Consider the following 18,666-nt stretch of genomic DNA (forward strand, 5'->3'; position numbering starts at 1 on the left):
GATAAGGAAGAGAGAAAAAAAAGATCTGGACACACAAGAATCACATTCTCACCAGAGGGAGACGGAAAAACCGGTGACCAGAAAAAAGCTCGTCTGCAGCACAGGTGTGACAGGGCGGGAGTCCTGTGGAACCCTATGGACTTCGTAGAAATAGAGATAACAAGGGTAAGTTCTTACCATATCTCATATTTTCTACTTCAGAGTCCATAGGGTATCCACAGGATACCTTGGGGATGTCCCAAAGCAGTATCCTTCAAGAGTGGGGACGCTCCTGTGCTGGAAGGAGAATCCGCCGCCCGAAGGAAGCATCCTGAGAGGCAAAGGTGTCAAACGCGTAATACCTCACAAATGTATGGACCGAGGACCACGTGGCAGCCTTGCAGATCTGGACTGCAGAGGCACCACGTCGAGCTGCCCACGAAGGACCCACAGACCTAGTGGAATGAGCCCTCACAGAGGATGGAACCGGCAGGCCTTCATGAAGATAAGCTTCTGAAATGGCCATACGGATCCAAGCTGCCAAAGTTTGCTTTGAAGCAGACCAACCCTTTTTACGGAAGCCATAGAGTCCGACTTCCTAAACGAAGAAGTGCGGTCAACATAAATCCTTAAGGCCCGCACAACGTCCAAAGTGGCCTCACCCACCGACAGGTCAGGTGAGTTAAAAGCCAGCACAACTATTTCCTCGTTATGAAAACGGGAAACAACTTTGGGAAGAAAATCAGGATGAGTGCGCAGCACCGCCCTGTTCCCATTAAAAATCAAGAAAGGAGGTCTACAAGAGAGCCCCTAAATCAGAAACACGTCTGGCTAAAGCGATGGCCAGAAGGAAAATAGTTTTAGCTGTCAACCATTTAAGATCCACTGAGCCCAGTGGTTCAAACGGCGGTCCCTGGAGAGCCCTCAGGACCACAGCTAAATCCCAAGGCGCCACCAGTGGAACAAATGGCGGCTGAATTCTAAGAACACCTTGCATAAAGGTGCGCACATCAGGGATTGTAGCAATCCTACGATGGAACCAGACAGACAGGGCAGACACCTGCCCCTTCAAAGAAGCAAGTCCCACCTGCACTCTAGACAGACGGAACTCCCGAGGTGCATAACCTCTCGGTCGACACCATTGGAAGAACGTATGCCACACACGATGGTATATTCTTGCAGAAGACGGTTTCCGAGCTCTCAGCATAGTGCGTACTACAGAGCTGGAAAACCCCCTGGACCTTAACATGGCCGTCTCAACAGCCACGCCGTCAAAGACAGCCGAGTCAGGTCCGGGTGAAGACAAGGACCCTGTGACAGTAGGTCCGGTCGTAGCGGCAACCGCAGAGGGATGTCCACGGACAGACCCTGAAGGTCTGACAACCAGTGCAGTCTGGGCCACGCGGGAGCTATCAACAGGAGCGTCTCTCCTTCCTGTTTGAATTTCCGGATTACCCGTGGAAGGGGGGAAAACGGAGGAAAAAGATAGGCAAACCGGAACGTCCACTGGACGGATAGGGCATCCACCAGAGACGCCTTTTCGTCTCTTGTGCGAGACCCGTACACCGGCACTTTGTTGTTGTGCCGTGACGCCATGAGGTTGATCTCTGGAAGATCCCACCTGTCCACCAGAAGTTGAAAGACGTCCTGGTGCAAAACACCATTCCCCCGGATAAACGTCCTGGCGACTGAGAAAGTCGGCCTCCCAGTTGAGGACTCCCGGGATGAATACCGCTGATATGGCCGGGAGATTGCGCTCCGCCCAGATCAGGATGTGGGACACCTCTACGAGTGCCGCCCGACTTGCCGATTTATGTAGGCTACGGTGGCGTTGTCCGACTGGACCTGCACGGGATGACCGTGGAGAACCCGATGGGCCTGCTGGAGAGCATTGAAAACAGCGCGGAGTTCCAAGATGTTTATCGGAAGCTCCTTTTCCGCCTGAGTCCATCTGCCCTGGAACAAGTGTGGACCCGATGCCACTCCCCAGCCCCGAAGACTGGCGTCCGTCGTCAATAGGACCCAGTTCGCCACCCAAAACGGACGACCCTTGTTGAGATAGGTCGTCTGCAACCACCAGGCAAGGGACAGGCGAACCTCCGGAGTGAGCACCATCGTCTGGGATTTGAGACTCTCAGGCAGTTCAGTCCATTTGGACAGGATCAATTGCTGCAAAGGTCTGGAGTGAAACTGGGCATATTCCACCATGTCGATAAAAAAAGGACACCATGGAGCCCAGTAACCTCATTGCCGAGTGAAGAGACACACGGCGACTCTGCAGACAACTGCGCACCCTCAACTGCAAGGCAGAGATCACAAAGATCCTCTGCTGACTGGAGTCCAACAAGGCTCCGAGGTGCAGAATCCTCTGAGACGGGATCAGGGTGGACTTTTGCCAGTCAACCAGTTATCAACCAGCCGTGCCGTTGCAGTACTGCAATCGTCAGATCCAAAATAGTGTAGAAGGAGCTCCGGAGATCCTGCCACCAACAGAAGGTCGTCTAGGTACGGCAACTTGCGGACTCCCTGCAGCAGACAATCCCATTTGAGGGAAAGCAGGTTGCGGAGCCAACTGGCCCACTAGGGTTGTAAGCGCTTTAGCGAAACAAGCCCAGTAATTGCCCGAGTCAATAAAAAACACGGCCGACATAGCCCCTCCGCGCTACCCTCCCCCTCCGCTATAGGTACCTTACATGTAGTACACAGAAGCTGGAGAGGAAAATAACTTTCAGACATGATAGCAAGTATGTGACCCCTCTCACTGATACGAGTTAGTATAGTGAGAGAACCGCCCTGCAATCACCGCACCGCAAGGGCTTTAGCAGAAGAGCAGGGACAGTGAAAAGGCTGACAGTAGAATGTGAAAGTACAGGCAGCAGACACTAGCAGTCACATACAATGCAAAGAAATCAATCCCTGCACCATCAGCGCTGATCCTCAACTACGCAGACACAGGGCCTGGTAGGACTCAGCACTGCATACACAGACCTGTTCCAACGGAGGAGAGGAACGCTGGGGGACCCAGACCATGATGCCACCGATCAGCAGCTTCCAGCAGCGTTCACCATGCTTTCATAAAGATGGTCACCGAGGAGCAGAGAGGTGGCCGGCCTGGGGGAGGATTGCTGCCACAGCGCCAATCGGCAGGTGCAGAGAGGGCTGTGTGCAGCGGGGGAGGCGCCGGCTGTGTACAGGGAAGGCGCGCTTCCCTGGCATGCAATTAACCCCTGGGACGCCGCAGCGCTACCGCTCAGCTGCGGTCCGCTGTCCCAGGGGGGTAGTGGAACCACAGGTCCGAAAACCTGGCTCCACGCTGCAGCCAGTCCCCAGGGAGCCCCCTGCCTGGGGGCTCCGGACCATGCTTTATGGAAGCATGGTGCACCACTAGCTGTGACCGCAGATGCCTACCAGCATCCCCGGATCAGTACCAGCGTTCTGGTACCGGCGAGGGTGTAGGGAAGACGGCATGGACGTCAAGCATGACTGTCCATGCTGTACCTCCAGATGTGCAGCCACAGCTGCCTTGTAGAAAAACTTCAGGGGCTATCCTTAGCCCCCCTCTAAACAGGTGCATCCAACTCCGAGCCGGGCACCAACGAAACAGATGCCTTGGCTCGGGGGCAGGGTACAGGAGGGGGACCCTAGTGCATCCTGGGAGGCTGAAAACTTAACTCTATGGTGCCCGATGCCTGACGTCATCACCTATACCCCCCCAAGGTGTCCTGTGGATACCCTATGGACCCTGAAGTAGAAACTCATCTATTACCCGCACAACATGTTCATCCAGGATTGTCCCCCAGTTTCTCTAATAGAGGCGGTCTTCTGCCCCTTGTACACCAATCAGACCCATGCATGATATGAAGCTGCACCTTTACATCTATAGCCACTTTCCATTTTAGCACCTTCAGCCCCTGTATTACCTTCCTAATAATCAGCACCCTCTTATATCTCCATTCTAGATTACATATAGGTCTGCGAACACAAATCTGCAAGTGCGGAGTTACTGTAAGTGCGGAAGACAGCCACACTTAGCCCCGGCCAATAGGATTGAGCCCATTGTTTTTAATCAACCAGAATAATTGGAGATAGACAGACACCAGGCTTTGAGTACCATTTACCCCAGCTATTTCTGTTATCACATTTTCTGTAATTTCTTTTCCTGCAGTAAGTCTGGTGGCACTTTGTAGGAATGTGATCGCTTTCCTCAAGTCTCCTTCGGACACTTCAACCAGAGAAGTTATTGCCTAGAAAAAAAAAAAACAAGTACAGATATCACATAAAACCTGGCCACTACCAGTATAAATTTTCTTTAGCAAACAGCCTCTTTTTTCCCCATAGCAACTACTTTTTTGTGTGCAGCACTAGGATCTGCCTGCTATTTCTAATGCTGGGTATACACTGGCAGATATATTTTGTGTGCACCGGCCAGTGTGTACCAGCGATATGTCTGAACGACGTACATCTGTAGATACAGTCAGGTGCATAAATATTGGGGTATTGACAGAATTTTCATATTTTGGCCTCTATTCACCACCACAATGGCTTTGAAATGAAACAAACAAGATGTGCTTTAACTGCAGACTTTCAGATTTAATTTGAGGGTAATTACATCCAAATCAGGTGAACGGTGTAGGAATTACAATGGGTTTCTATATGTGCCTCCCACTTTTTAAGGGGCCAAAAGTAATGGGACTATCAACTCAAAATGTATTTCATGGACAGGTGTGGGCTATTCCCTCGTTATTTCATAATCAATTAAGCAGGTAAACAGTCTGGAGTTGATTCTAGGTGTGACATTTGCATTTGGAATCAGTTGCGGTCGACTCTCAATATGAGATTCAAAGAGCTGTCACTATCAGTGAAGCAAGCCATCATTAGGCTGAAAAATCAAAACAAACCCATCAGAGACATAGCAAAAACATCAACTGTTTGGAACATTCTTAAAAAGAAAGAATGCATCGGAGAGCTCAGCAACATCAAAAGACCCGGAAGACCACGGAAAATAACTGTGGTGGATGACAGAAGAATTATTTCCCTAATGAAGAAAAACCCCTTCGCAACAGTTGGCCAAATCAAGAACACTCTCCAGGAGGTAGGTGTATATGTGTCAAAGTCAACAATCAAGAGAAGACTTCACAAGAGTGAATATAGAGGGTTCACCACAAGATGTAAACAATTGGTGTGCCACAAAAACAGGCAGACCAGATTAGAGTTTGCCAAACATCATCTAAAAAAGCCATTACAGTTCTGGAACAACATCCTATGGACAGATGAGACAAAGATCAGCTTGTACCAGAGAGGTGGGAAGAGACGAGTATGGAGAAGGAAAGGAACTGCTCATGATCCAAAACATACCACCTCATCAGTGAAGCATGGTGGTGGTATTGTCATGGCTGCCAATGGAACTGGTTCCCTTGTATTTATGGATGATGTGACTGCTGACAAAAGCAGAATGAATTCTGAAGTGTTTCGGGCAATATTATATGCTCATATTCAGTCAAATGCTTCAGAACTCATTGGACGGCGCTTCACAGTGCAGATGGACAATGACCCGAAGCATACTGCAAAAGCAACCAGAGAGTTTAAGGCTAAAAAGTGGAATGTTATGCAATGGCCAAGTCAATCCCCTGACCTGAATCCGACTGAGCATGCATTTCACTTGATTAAGACAAAACTGAAGGGAAAATGCCCCAAGAACAAGCAGGAATTGAAGACATTTGCAGTAGAGGACTGGCAGAGCATCACCAGGGATGAAACCCAGCGTCTGGTGATGTCTATGCGTTCCAGACTTCAGGCTGTAATTGCCTGCAAAGGATTTGCAACAAAGTATTAAAAAGTGAAAGTTAGATTTAGGATCGTTTAGTTTGTCCCATTACTTTTGTGGGAGGCACATATAGAAACCGTTGTAATTCCTACACCATTCACCTGATTTGGATGTAATTACCCTTACGGGCAGTCGACACCCATACACTTGCTGCAGAGGCTGCTGGACATGGGGTGCGACATGCCCCCCCGGCCATGGGACCGAGAGAGACGGATCTTAGATTGTAGACCTAACCCCTCCTGAATTACAATGAAGAAAAACAGAAAACCATGTTCTACAAATCAATACAATTACACATTTCTGTGATCTAACAAAGTTCTTGAATGCTTTCATACAAACAGAACTGCACCAATGTGAATTGTGTATGTGGAAGAGCAAAATATAATTGTACACCTTGAAACAGTTTACCTCATTGGAACTAAAGTTACCTCATTTGTAATATTCACATTTTCTTTTTGGCAAATATCCAGAAGTCTTTGGGTTTGTATCTTATCAGCCAGTGGTTTAAACCGAAATTTAGAACATCGAGATGTTAGAGGTTCAATTATTCTAAAAGAAAGAATAAGTATATAAAATAACAAATGTAGAAACTGACTTCAGGATGACAACTTTCTAAAAGTGTAAACTTGCGTGCAAAAAGGTTTCTAGATTAATTACCACAAATTGATATTTTATACTTCAATACCACCAAAACCACCTGATTTTATAGGAATGTTTCCTTCTTTGGCGATATATCCTTAACAGTATTCTAGATTATACTGTATTTGCCAGTAGCAGGCATTTCAAGAAAAATTAAATAGAATGACCTCTACCATCACAGGTTTTTTTTTTTTTTTTTTTTTTTTAAAGGGAACACAATCCAGAACACTTTGTAAGGGGGGGAGAGAGTAATATTTTTTCATAAACACTGTGTTTATTAGTATAAAACAATACAAAAAATTTCACAGACCAGTTTGATCCATGACAGAGTGCAAGATGTATGCGTGGCAGTGACATACAGTACATATGGGTTAGCAGTACAAGATCAGGTTGCAATGAACCGAAACAAAAAAAATTTATTATTTAATTTAAGAAAACCTAAACATTCGACATGGGAATTACTTTTTCTTCAGTCAGTGTACCCAAGAACGGTTACTCAAACAACTAGAAAGAAAATACAGGTTCGAATAGATGTTTCTTTCTATAAAGTTATGTGAAGAACCCTGGAAATTGAAGATCCAAGAATGCCAGTATTGCACGATATGCACGATATCTCGTTCCGAATTTGGCCAAATTGGAATGACATCGTCTCAGTGTGTCCTTCTGCATCTTTTCTGCAGTCGCGCTAAAAAAAAAAAAACCTGTTAGCGCCGGGTGTCTTTTTTTACCGAAAATGCATCTAAGTCACAATGCCATGCGACTAGGATGCACCAGCAGACTGTGCTGCTTAATTTAAAATGCGACACTTGTTTATCTGTGTGCGACTGAGTTTCTGAATCTGTATACGAAATGCTACAATGTAGCGCCTGCAGCTTTTTTTTATTCCAAGTTCCGTTGTGGTTCACACATATATAAGAAGGTCGCATATCAAATTAATCAGCAGTTTGCTGGTGCGTCCTAGTCGCATTGTATTGCAACTTAGATGCATGTTTGGCAAAAGAGACGCCTGGTGCTACTTGATGGGTTGGAATGATTGGCTAGAAATGAGGACAGTCTGGAACACTATGCAAGCAATCCCTTCATATATTGAGAGCTTCATTGAAGTAAAGGCCCCCCCATACACCTACGACTGACTGTCGCAATCTCCAGATCCCGGGGTTGGAATTTGCCGATCACAATCCAAACAGGATCGTGATTTGCAAATAGGTGACTTAACATGTAGAATTCCACTGATCCACCGACTGCATTTCCGACCTGCGGATCAGAGTTTCAGATTGGCCGCTGAGGAGCTGTCACAGTACCAGTCTCGCGAGATTTGGCTCATCTCATGAGACTGGTACTGTGAGAGCTCCTCAGATGCAGCGGTAACTGGTAACAGCCGAGCCGCTGAGGAGGAGACCAAGAACCGTAGCTGTGTCAGCTCAACACTGTACTCCGGGTTTTTTATAGTAAGTGTCGGGAACAAGGTGTGGCGGCCCGGGGTTGCCGACCCGCCTATAATCCTGTCTATACCCTGCACAGCCGGAATCTGGGGCCAGTGGCGGATCCAGGGGGAGGGGGGGGGGGGCGATAGGGACAATTGCCCCCAGTACACACAACCCTGAAAGCCCCGCACACTTTGAGAGTGTCAGCCGTCAGAGTGATGTGTGGGATTCTGGGCTGGCTGAGCAGCGCACAGGCTGACTATGTCTCTACCGCGGCTGGACCCACCTGTCCTCTTTGCGCAGTGAGGACGCTGAGTATACATCGAGGTGGGCATCATCTTGAGCAGCGGAGCAGGCTGAACTGTGTGGGCTGGTTGTGACTGACGGTGATAAATGCAGCCTCCTTCTGCCAGTCACATTTTTTGCAGACTGCTGTAAGTGAGTCATTGTGGAGCATATCATTAAGGGTCTGGGGGGATGGGAGCTCTGAGGGACATTAAAAGGGCTTGTGTTGTGGTCTATACAAGGTTTCATATATTTTAGTTGGGGCAATGGTCTGGCTCCTAAACTTTTAAGCTGGCTCCTAGATGTTAGAAAAATTTGTCGAGCCCTGCACTAGCAGGACCCTGGAACTTTAGTCGGACGTAAATGTTCCCTTTTCTACCCGTATTAGCAACCGGAATAATATAAAAGCAAGACAGAATGTGTCTCACACATAAGTGGTCTAGAACTTTGGCGATTCATCCTGCATATTACAACAGTAATTGACATTTAGAAGGAAAAGTAATACATAATTAACAAGTCAATTAGACCAAATGACATGAGCTGCACTTACAGTCTATGAGTAAATACAGTCTATTTTGTTTTCTAAAAACACTATAGCAGCCATCAGAAATGGTTTTACTCCTTAGCTTAGTATAGACTGGGGGAAATAGATATCCCTTGGAAGGTTCATAGGGGGTCATTCAGACCCGCTCGCGACCGCAGGACGCTCGCAAGCGGGTCGTTGTTCCCCCACTGCGCATGACGGAGGGAGCTCCGTCGTGCTCATGCGCGAGACCCGGCGAGCGACGGGCTCTCCATCGCTCCGGGTCTCGCACCAAAGGGGGCGTGCTGTCGATGTTGATTGACAGCACGCCCCCTTTGGTGGGCATGCCTGCCAGACGGAGGCGTTTCCATGGAAACGCCTACCGTCTGAAGCCTGCCCCACTGACATCACTAGTGATGTCAGTGGGAGTGATTTTGGCTCTGATAGAGCCAAAATCACTCCTGGGCTTGCGGCAGCGAGACCCTACCGCATGGTCTCCGTCGCACCCACAGCTATGCGAGTGGCCAGGAGGCCGCTCCATTTTCATGGAGGAGGACCCTGATTCAGAGCGAGCGCTCTGGTCAGAGCGTTCGGCTCTGAATCAGGCCCATAGTGTGACATCTCCTTCCCTTTGTTGCCAGAAACCTCCCAAGATGTCACAAATAACACGGAGGAAATATCTGGCTGACATGGAATGTTTCAAGGAAATTAAATTCACTATAGTAATTATTTTCTTCTAAACTCCATGAAAATTATTGTAAATGGGACCTACCCAGGCAATATATGAAAACAGATGTGTTACTTCCAAAAACAGTAGAAATAATTAAAAGAAGATAAAAAAAAAAAAAAAAAAAAAACACTTTATTGAACATTTGCAAGGATCTTATTTTCAAACTGAGCATTAGCAGAAGAAGTCAGAATATATTGCCTAGAAAAGGTATGGAAGATGACCACACATCTGTCTGCATAAATTGTATACAGAAGTTTGTGCCCTACATGCACAGAAGCCCGCATTCACCCTTGTAGAATGCGACTATTACTTCTGGCATCTTGGGTCGGTTCCCTTTGTAAGCCTGCATAGTGTCCACTTTAATCCATCTTTCAAAAGTGGGTTGAAGGAGTACGGTATGACCTTGGCGTGGCACCATGATCCATTTTCCAGAATGCTTTTGTTCTAATTGGATCTTATCAGGACAATTTCATTGCACCGGAGTATTGTAGCAATGATAAAGGTTGTTCTACATCAAACCTTGATTGACTCATATAACAGGTCTGGTCCTTTATGGTTTTATGACGTCTGGAATGATCCTTGTTAGTCTAAGACAGTTTCCCAAACTCATTCCTTAGGGAACACTAACCGTGCCTGTTTTTCAGGTCTACTCACAGAAACACAAGTGAAATAATTAGCACCACCTGTGAATCTTTTAAATTGTGTCAGCCAACTAGGAAAAAAGATTTATGTGCTTACCGGTTAAATCCTCTTCTTTGATTCCATAGGGGACACAGGCTCTATGCTGGGTATAGGTTGGTGGGATGGATATTGCTGTACGATTTCCCTTGAACTTTTCTGTAGTGCAGGACAAACTATATTGGGTGTACACACTGAAAGATATCTAGGATAGATATCTTTCACTGAAGTCATCCTACCACATCTTATAACTTGCAAATCGTGATGTACAGACGACCATAGATATCGTTATCGTCCATGTGGGAGCGCGCATCGTTAGTCATTCGCTGCATAAAAATGAATGATTTATCGTTTGATCGATATCTGTAATAAAAATCATACCGTGTGTACGCATCATAAGTCACAGCCCAGGTTCCCCCCTCCCCCTGCCACAAGCACTTCAGTTACATTAACAAGCCTAAGACAAGGAGCAAGAAGGAGAAGGAAGACCGGCATGCACTCAGATCCAAACACACAAGTAAATGTGAACAGGAAAGCTGTAAGCAGAGCAAAAGCCCCGCAAAAGCCAGGTTCGTCAGGGTGGGGAGCCCTGTGTCTCCTAAGGAATCAAATAAAAGGATTTAAACAGGTAAGCACATAAATCTCCTTTTCTTCTTCCTCCATAGGGGACACAGACTCTATGCTGGGGCGTTCCAAAGCTAAATTCCCTAAGGGAGGGCTACTGAGGACCCTTTGTCCAAAAGCCACATCATGGGTGGTGAAGGCATCAAAGGAATAGAACTTCAGGAACGTATTGACAGAAGACCATGTGGCAGTCTTACACCGCTGCTCCGCAGAAGTACTACGTCGCACTGCCCAGGAAGTTCCCACCGACCAGGTTGAGCCCTCACCACGGACAGTGCAGGAAGGTCCACCGCAGCATAAGCGTGGCGAATAGTCAAACTGACCCATCTGGCCAGCGACTGCTTAGTAGCCTTCCAGCCCAGTTTGCGAGAGTCCTACAGGATAAAGAGCTTCTGTCCTATGCAGGTCCTTTGTCCTGTCCACATAAATCCGGAGGGCCAGCACGACCATCTATGGAGGCCTCCTGTAGAGAAGAATCCGGAACCTGGAAAGAAGGAACCACAATCTCTTGATTGATGTGAAACCTGGAAACAACCTTAGGAAGGTAACCTAGTCGTGTTCGAAGGACAGCTCTGTCCAAGTGAAAGATTAGAAACGGAGAGCGACAGGACAATGCGCTCAAGTCTGACACTCGTCGGGCAGAAGCTATGGCAAAGAGGAAGACAGTCCTCCAGGTAAGCCAACAAATATCCACTATGTCCAAGGGCTCAAAAGGCAAAAGACTGAAGGGCCCTAAGAACCAGAGACAAATTCCAAAGAGGCACCGGTGGTACAAATGGGTTTTGTACGTGTAGGATACCTTGAAGAAAGGTCCGAACATCACAGCGCAATCTGTCTCTGAAAAAGAACAGACAGAGCTGAAACCTGCACTTTTAATGAAGCAAGATGGAGGCCCAAATCCAGGTCCGCTTGCAAAAAGGAGAGAACTCGAGAGAGTCGGAATGACCTGGGGTTAATATTCCTAGCCGAACACTAGTCAAAGTAAGTCCTCCAAACCAGACAGTAAATTCTAGTTGAAGAGGGCTTACAGGCATTGAACATAGTGTTAATGACTGACCTGGAGAACCCCTTAGCTCTCAAGACAGATGGAAAGGAACCTAGCAATGGACGAAATTAAGTTGATTTACAAATTGAAAACTCTAGCACCATCGGGCCTGAATCAAGACTTTGAACTCAAGTGGTTCCTCTAATCATGGGCCTTGATACATTCCTACTATCAACCCCACAATAAAATCGGTTGCTACATTATATATCCCTGTTACCTAAAAAATTTACTTATTTTATTACACCTCTGGTCCCAATATTGATTGCTACATAAACCAAGTACATTGCCTATTAAAATATATGTATTATATATAATATTTTTATTCTCTATTTTACCTGTGATCTGGACAGATCGATCAACTATGTTTTTTATTTATTTATAAAGATAAACAATTTATAAATTATGCTTATTATATTCAATATTGACACTCATATATCTATATCTTTTATTATATTCAACATTACCAACAAATGCTACTCATTGGATATATATTTTTTCCCCAACTTTGCAGGGATAATTGGGAAATACCTCCCAATAAGGGAACTTTGAGAAATGGAACAATAAGGAACTTAACAATCAAAGACATTGTTTCCTGGACACAAAAGGACATCACTTCCGGTCCAGCAAAAACCCTGCCGTGAGTCAACTATTCCTTAATGGAGTAACTCCGGGGCTGCAGGCCTCATAACCGGAACACATTACCTATTGATACTACATCCCCAGAACCACATAGGACTGAAAGACAGCCCTGTGAGACCCATCTTTTCGGCGGTCCGCGCATCACCAGAAGTAACCTCCGATGTGGCTACTTAAAGAGAATCCCTGCCATTTACACCTCCATGCCTTGAGAAAGGGACCAGGAGTCCCGAAACGAGTTGGGAGTCAGGAGGGACATCACTGTTTATGCCAGGATATTGAAAGGAATGGATTTACAGATCTGAGAGAGTCCAGACTACCTCTCCGTTTTCAACACCAATGCCCATACTTTCAACATTCTGGCAAAACAGCCACCCAGCATTTTAGCCACTAAAATGGTCAGGGTGGTCAGAAGACCAAGGTGAAAAATTCTTAATAGCCCATATATAAAAATAGGTAGAAAGTTTAAAAAAGAAATACATAAAAGTAACAAAATACAGATAAATAGGGACTCATACTGGTACTGGATATAAGTTACATCTAGTGAAATATCAGGAAAAGAAGAACCATTACAGTGAGGAAAAAGTGTGGAGGTTTGCCTCACAATTCCAAGGTGTATATGTAAATATCGTGGTTTAAATCAGAGAAAAGGGGTATACAATGGTGCAAAGACAGAACCTATATACAAACTGACACACCTTCCCTTAACACTTATGAGCTGATAGGAACAATAATAAAGTTGATTGTTGGGTATGTAGTCACCATGTCATTCAGGGAATGTTGTGTTAATGTTTATCTCATTGCACTCAAATCAAACAACACTTCACTCATTATGTGGAACTCACACACTTGAACCTTATAAATGTCACAGGTTCCCTACGTTTAAAATTAGCAAGGTATGATCAGGACATCAACATGTGTATTAACAAAACGGTACGGCTGAAGGCACTTATTCGGGTGTCTGTAATACAATCTTACAGAATGAAACTTGTTTGGGGATCTTTTAGAAATGATTAAATACGCAAAACCTAATAATGAAGAATGCGTGAGTGCATTAATAAAAACTGTGTAATAACAAAAAAATGTAGGGGTACAATAAAACATACAGTCATACTGCAGAATGTGGCAAGCAAGAAGAAAGCGTGGATGATGAAAAAAAAAAAAAAAAAAAAAAAAAGAGTGCTATACATACATCTCAAATATAAAGAAAGGTTGAATTAAATTAATTGGGAGATTTAATCAAAATGAATTTGCTGAATAATGGTGCGTACACACTGGGCGATTAAAGTGGACGACTGAACGATAACGATATCGTTCAGTCGTCCACTTTATCGTCCATTTTTAAGCCCAAAAAGATGAACGACGACGCGCGTTCCCGCGGGTCGTTCGTCATCATCGTTCATCGGGCTGACATGCAGGCCAACCTGACGATCTCGTCAGGTTGCTGCATGTCAGGGAATGGGGGAGAGAGCCCGGCGCTGAACGATATCGTTAATGATATCGTTCAGCGGCTGTGCTCAATGTCATAAACGACATTGAGCACAGCCTGCCGGGGACACACTAGACGATATCGCTCAGGGAGCATATCGTCTAGTGTGTATGCACCTTAAATGTGATGGTGTGATTCCCGACAGATGGTTCACCTGGTTGAACCCCAGTACCTGGTTTGCATGGGTTGGAAATTGGTTAATCAATATTACATATACATTGTGAAAGTTAATATTTTTTTGTCATGATAATGTTGTTGATTTTCTATATATTAGTGAAATGCTTCAAGAAAATTTTCCAATGCATTAAAAAGAAATCAAATGATGCAAATTATGAGAGATATGAACTTTCTTCGGAAATTTGACGAAGTTCAGAGGATGGAGCTGATAACACAGAAATATGTGGAATATGTGGTCTGTACACGTTCCATCAGCAATTCACGAATATATGCATGCTTATGTATTTCACCATTTCTTTTATTGCAGTTAAGTGTATAGAAATGTTTAAAATGATATTCAGTACCAGCATTGTTTGAGTTGCAGAAGACCGTATTTGTTGAATGGCCTCAGGCCTAGAACGGATGAGGCCTACCCTTTCCTCTTTACAGTAGGCAAATCCTGTGTCTGATGCAGCAGCCATCTTGTTTAAATGTTTTAGCAATAAGAATTATAGGTTTAAAATGTCAGTTGAGCGTGTGCAGACGAGTAGACAGCAAGTCTCAGATTTTATAAAGAGTTAAATTAAGATAGTCTTGGTCTGCAAGAAGCAGGAGCTGAAGGCTACATGGGAACAGAAAGATAACAACGAATAGTGTCAATATTATGGTTAAGACACCCATAACCAATTAAGGCCTAGCACATACGATTATTAAAACAAGAGATATGGTAAGAAGTTACCTTTGTTATCTCTGTTTCTACGAAGTCCATAGGGTCCACAGGGTTGACCTTTGGGTATAGGTTGGGAACCAAATCCGGGCACCACGCAGTTAAAGCTTTTAGCTCCCAGGATGCACTTGGGTCCACTCTCCCTATAACCCCGCCCCCCAGAAAGAGGCACCTCAGTTTGTAAGTAGCCAAAGGCCGGAGGAGGAGAGAAAAAGAGAAAACTGGAACACTCAAGAACCATACTCACAGAAAAGGAGACGGGAAACCGGTGACCAGTAACACAGCCCATAAGAAGCCAGGTGCGTCAGGGCGGGCGCCCTGTGGACCCTATGGACTTCGTAGAAACAGAGATAACAAAGGTAAGTTCTTACCATACCTCTTGTTTTCTACTTCAGGGTCCATAGGGGGTCCACAGGGTTGACCTTGGAGATGTCCCAAAGCAGTTCAACCAAGGGTGGGGACGCTCCTGTGCTGAGAGGAGAATCCGTTGCCAAAAAGGAAGCATCCTGAGAGGCAAAGGAAACCAATGCCTAGAACCTTAAAAAGGTGTGGACAGAAGACCACGTGCTCACCTAGAAAGGCAAAACAGCCGAGGCGCCACAGCGAGCCGCCCACGAGGGTTACGTGGCCCGAGAAAAAACAAGCATCAACAACAGAAAGGCCTACCCATGGGTAGGCCCCTGAGGAAGACATACGAGGCCATCCAGCCAACATTTCATTATAGGCCGGCCATCCTTTCCTGTGAAAACCAGAAATCTCAGACCACCAATAAGGAGTCCGATTTCCATAAGGAACCCGAACGGATCACAAAGCCAAAGAGGCCGGACCACAGTCAATGAGACCACCCCAGCCGAGAGGACTGGGGACTGAATGGCCGTACCATAAGTTCCAGAATAATATGGAACCTAAAAACCACTCTAAGAAGAAACACAGGGCGAGAGCAACTCACACCCTGATATGATGCCCTCCAGAAGAGGGAGCCACATAAGAACGCTCCCAATTCAGACACTCTCCTGGTTGATATAAACACAGAGAGAGAGAGAGAGAGCGCGAGCTTAAACAATAGACCATGTAATGGCTATCACAACCAGCGGTTCCATTGACTGTCCCCGGAGGGAACAAAGAACCACTACTAACTCCCAAGGAGTCCCTAAGGAGGACAAATGGAGACATAATCCAGAAAACACTCCAAAGGATGAACTGGATACCAGAGTGGAGCAATTCCATATCTTAACCATACCGACAGTGTAGAGATCCGCACTGTCAGGAAGGCCAGGCCGAGGGTGAAACCCAAGCCATCCGGAAGGAATGCCAGAATATCTGGAAATCCTGGACACCGGAGGATCGTATCGACAGGTACGATACCATAAGAATTATGTATGCCACAGTCCGTGGCAGATCCCAGCAAAGTCTGGCCTATCTGCTCTAAACATCTCAATGAAGACAGAGCCAGGGAAGCCCTAGGACCACAGTAGGGGCGCAGTCAAAGACAAATGATCCAGGTCCAGGGAAAAACAAGGACCCTGAGACAACAGGTCCAGATAGTGAAGCAGTAGGAACGGAGCATCGATGAGGAGACTCCGAAAATCTAAGGACCAGTGATTTCTGGGACGAACTGGACCCCCCAGAAGGAAAGCCCCTCCATCTCGAATTAAACTTCCGAAGACCTCGAGGAAGAAGGGAGACCGGAGGACACAGGTACACAAAGTGGAAAGACCACTTCACTGACAAAGAGTCACTGAAGGTAGCTTCAGTACTCCTAGAGCTGGACTGTAACACCGGTAATTTGTGATAGAGTCAGAAGGCCATGAGGATCAATCACCTCAGGGAGGCCCCCTCTGCTCACCAGGAGATGAAACCTCTCTTGGAGAAGAGACTAGTCCCCGGGATGCACGTCGTGACGGCTGAGGAAGCCCGCTTCCCAATGGAGAGCTCCGGGAATGAACACTGCAGAGTTGGCCAGGAGAAGACGCTTGGACTGTATGACATTCCTGTCATTGCCACCCAACTACCAGTGTTGCCTAGATGGAAGCCACTGTTGTGACACTGTCGGACTGAACCTATTCAGGTTTACCCTGACATATGGGTTAGGCCAGAGTGAAGGCCCAAGACAGCCTAAAGTACCAACAAGTTAAGTGGCAGGGCGGAAGCGACAGACGTCCAACTGCCCCGAAACGAATGCGGACCAGACACTGACTGTAGCAAAGAATACCCTGGACGAGATGGCCATAGCCACCCGGACAGAGACCCACACGCCTCCGGATAAAGCATCATCGTTCGAACAGCGACCCGATGGAAAAAAACTCGATCCATCTGGAGAGGAGTCAATTATGGCAAGGCCTGGAATGGAACTGAGCACATTCCACCCTACCAAAAGATAGACACTCTGGTAGACCACGCATCAAAGAGTAATGACATGTCGACTGCATAGACATCCGCACATTCAAGTTGAAGAGTGGAGATCTTGTCTTACGCCAGAAAAATTCTCAGATTCTGAAATTCCAGCAGTGGTCCCAGATGACGAAAACCCTGTGAGGGATGCAGGGAGGACTTTTTCTCCGTTGACTAATTATCTGTGCCGAGAAAAAGCCACGGTTATCCTGACCTGGCGGTAAAGTACCTTGGTGATCCTGCTAAAAGCAGGAGGCCGTCCAGAGAAAGGAGCATTCGGATACACTGAACAGGTGAACTGTAAAAGCTGGTAAACCCAGGTGGAGTTGAAGACAGGCCCAAAAGGTAGAGCCTGAAACTTACAAGTGTTGCTGTGGCACAGCAAACCTGAACCCATGCTGATGAGAGGGCTCTGTATGTACCCGTAGGTACGTATCCTGAACACTCAGATATACCATAAAATCCCCAGGTTCCAAACGTCGGATGATGGAGCATGGAGGATTCCACCGGAGTCCAGGTACCCTTGGAATCTGATTCAGGGATTTGAGACAGAGTATAGGCAAATGAGGACCAGTCGGTCACGGCCCCAGAAAGAAAGTAGAACAACCAGTCCCTCGCTGAGATAGTGAGGCTGGCCGAAATAGCTCTGCTTACCGCAAAGACTGTATAGCTTTCTGGGATTGTAAGGCCCTGATCGGGTCTGAAGAAGGGCCCGTGTAACAACGCCTGTGAGGAGGCCGCCTGAGCAATGAGAGGCTGTTGAGAATCAGTACCTCACTCTGGAATCCCCCAGATGTAGACCTGTCCCGTCAGGTTGAAGGTTTATCCTCAGGCGTAGAAGCAGGGTCGTCCGGAAGTCCAGGACTGCTCGGTACTGGATATGGTGGCCCCGTGGAGGCCGACAGCCTAGGAAAAAACAGGCCTTTAGGCTGACCCTGAGGGCAAAAAGACTTAACAGTTAGTCCGAAAGTAGTGGGAGTAGCTAAAGACGGTATCTCTCCATTAGTGATACTGCCAAGGTTGCAACAATCTTGTCAAGGTCAGGACCAAACAAGATCTTCACCATGGAAGGAGTCTGCACCTCTGCTTTCCCATAACGCAGCCATAGGGTATTGCGGCGGATACAGTCGCAGCCGAAACCCTGAGTTAGAAGACCGGCATCCAATGTAGGTAATCCCACATATGACCACTGCATATTTTATGTGAACGGCAAAAGATATTTGAACCCCAGACGTGTTGGAGGGGAAAAACGTTACAAAAGCATCACCCTGCGATGGCCATGGTAGGACGGGCAACAGGCCCTGAAAACGAGTACATTGATTTCAGGCAAAGTTACCACCTACGGATCCGTAAAATCTGTCCAGGCCGGGATGGGAGGCGGATTAATGCCTGTAACCCGACGAACAACATACAAATCTACCCCAGAAGGAGATTTCCATTACTTGTGAGGACCCTCAGGGAATGGGAAACAGGAGGCCTTTGTGACTCCTCGTATCCGGCGACAGCCAGACTCCCG

The 18,666-nt window shown here is 46.5% G+C and overlaps 1 protein-coding gene across 3 annotated transcripts in view; it reads right to left on the minus strand.

The window, feature by feature from the left end:
• The window catches only part of RFC4 (replication factor C subunit 4), a 78,579-nt gene that overhangs the window by 19,565 nt on the left and 40,348 nt on the right, over nucleotides 1-18,666 (minus strand). For all 3 annotated transcript variants that reach the window (XM_088456374.1, XM_088456375.1, XM_088456376.1), the window contains 2 exons: nucleotides 6,232-6,352; nucleotides 4,098-4,223 (listed from right to left, as the gene is read on the minus strand). In XM_088456374.1, coding sequence (XP_088312500.1) covers nucleotides 4,098-4,223; nucleotides 6,232-6,352 — 247 coding nt within the window. The remainder of the gene's footprint in view (nucleotides 1-4,097; nucleotides 4,224-6,231; nucleotides 6,353-18,666) is intronic.

Source organism: Taudactylus pleione, unplaced genomic scaffold (assembly GCF_031769625.1).
Source record: "Taudactylus pleione unplaced genomic scaffold, aTauple2 ptg000702l, whole genome shotgun sequence".
Lineage (NCBI taxonomy): Eukaryota > Metazoa > Chordata > Amphibia > Anura > Myobatrachidae > Taudactylus > Taudactylus pleione.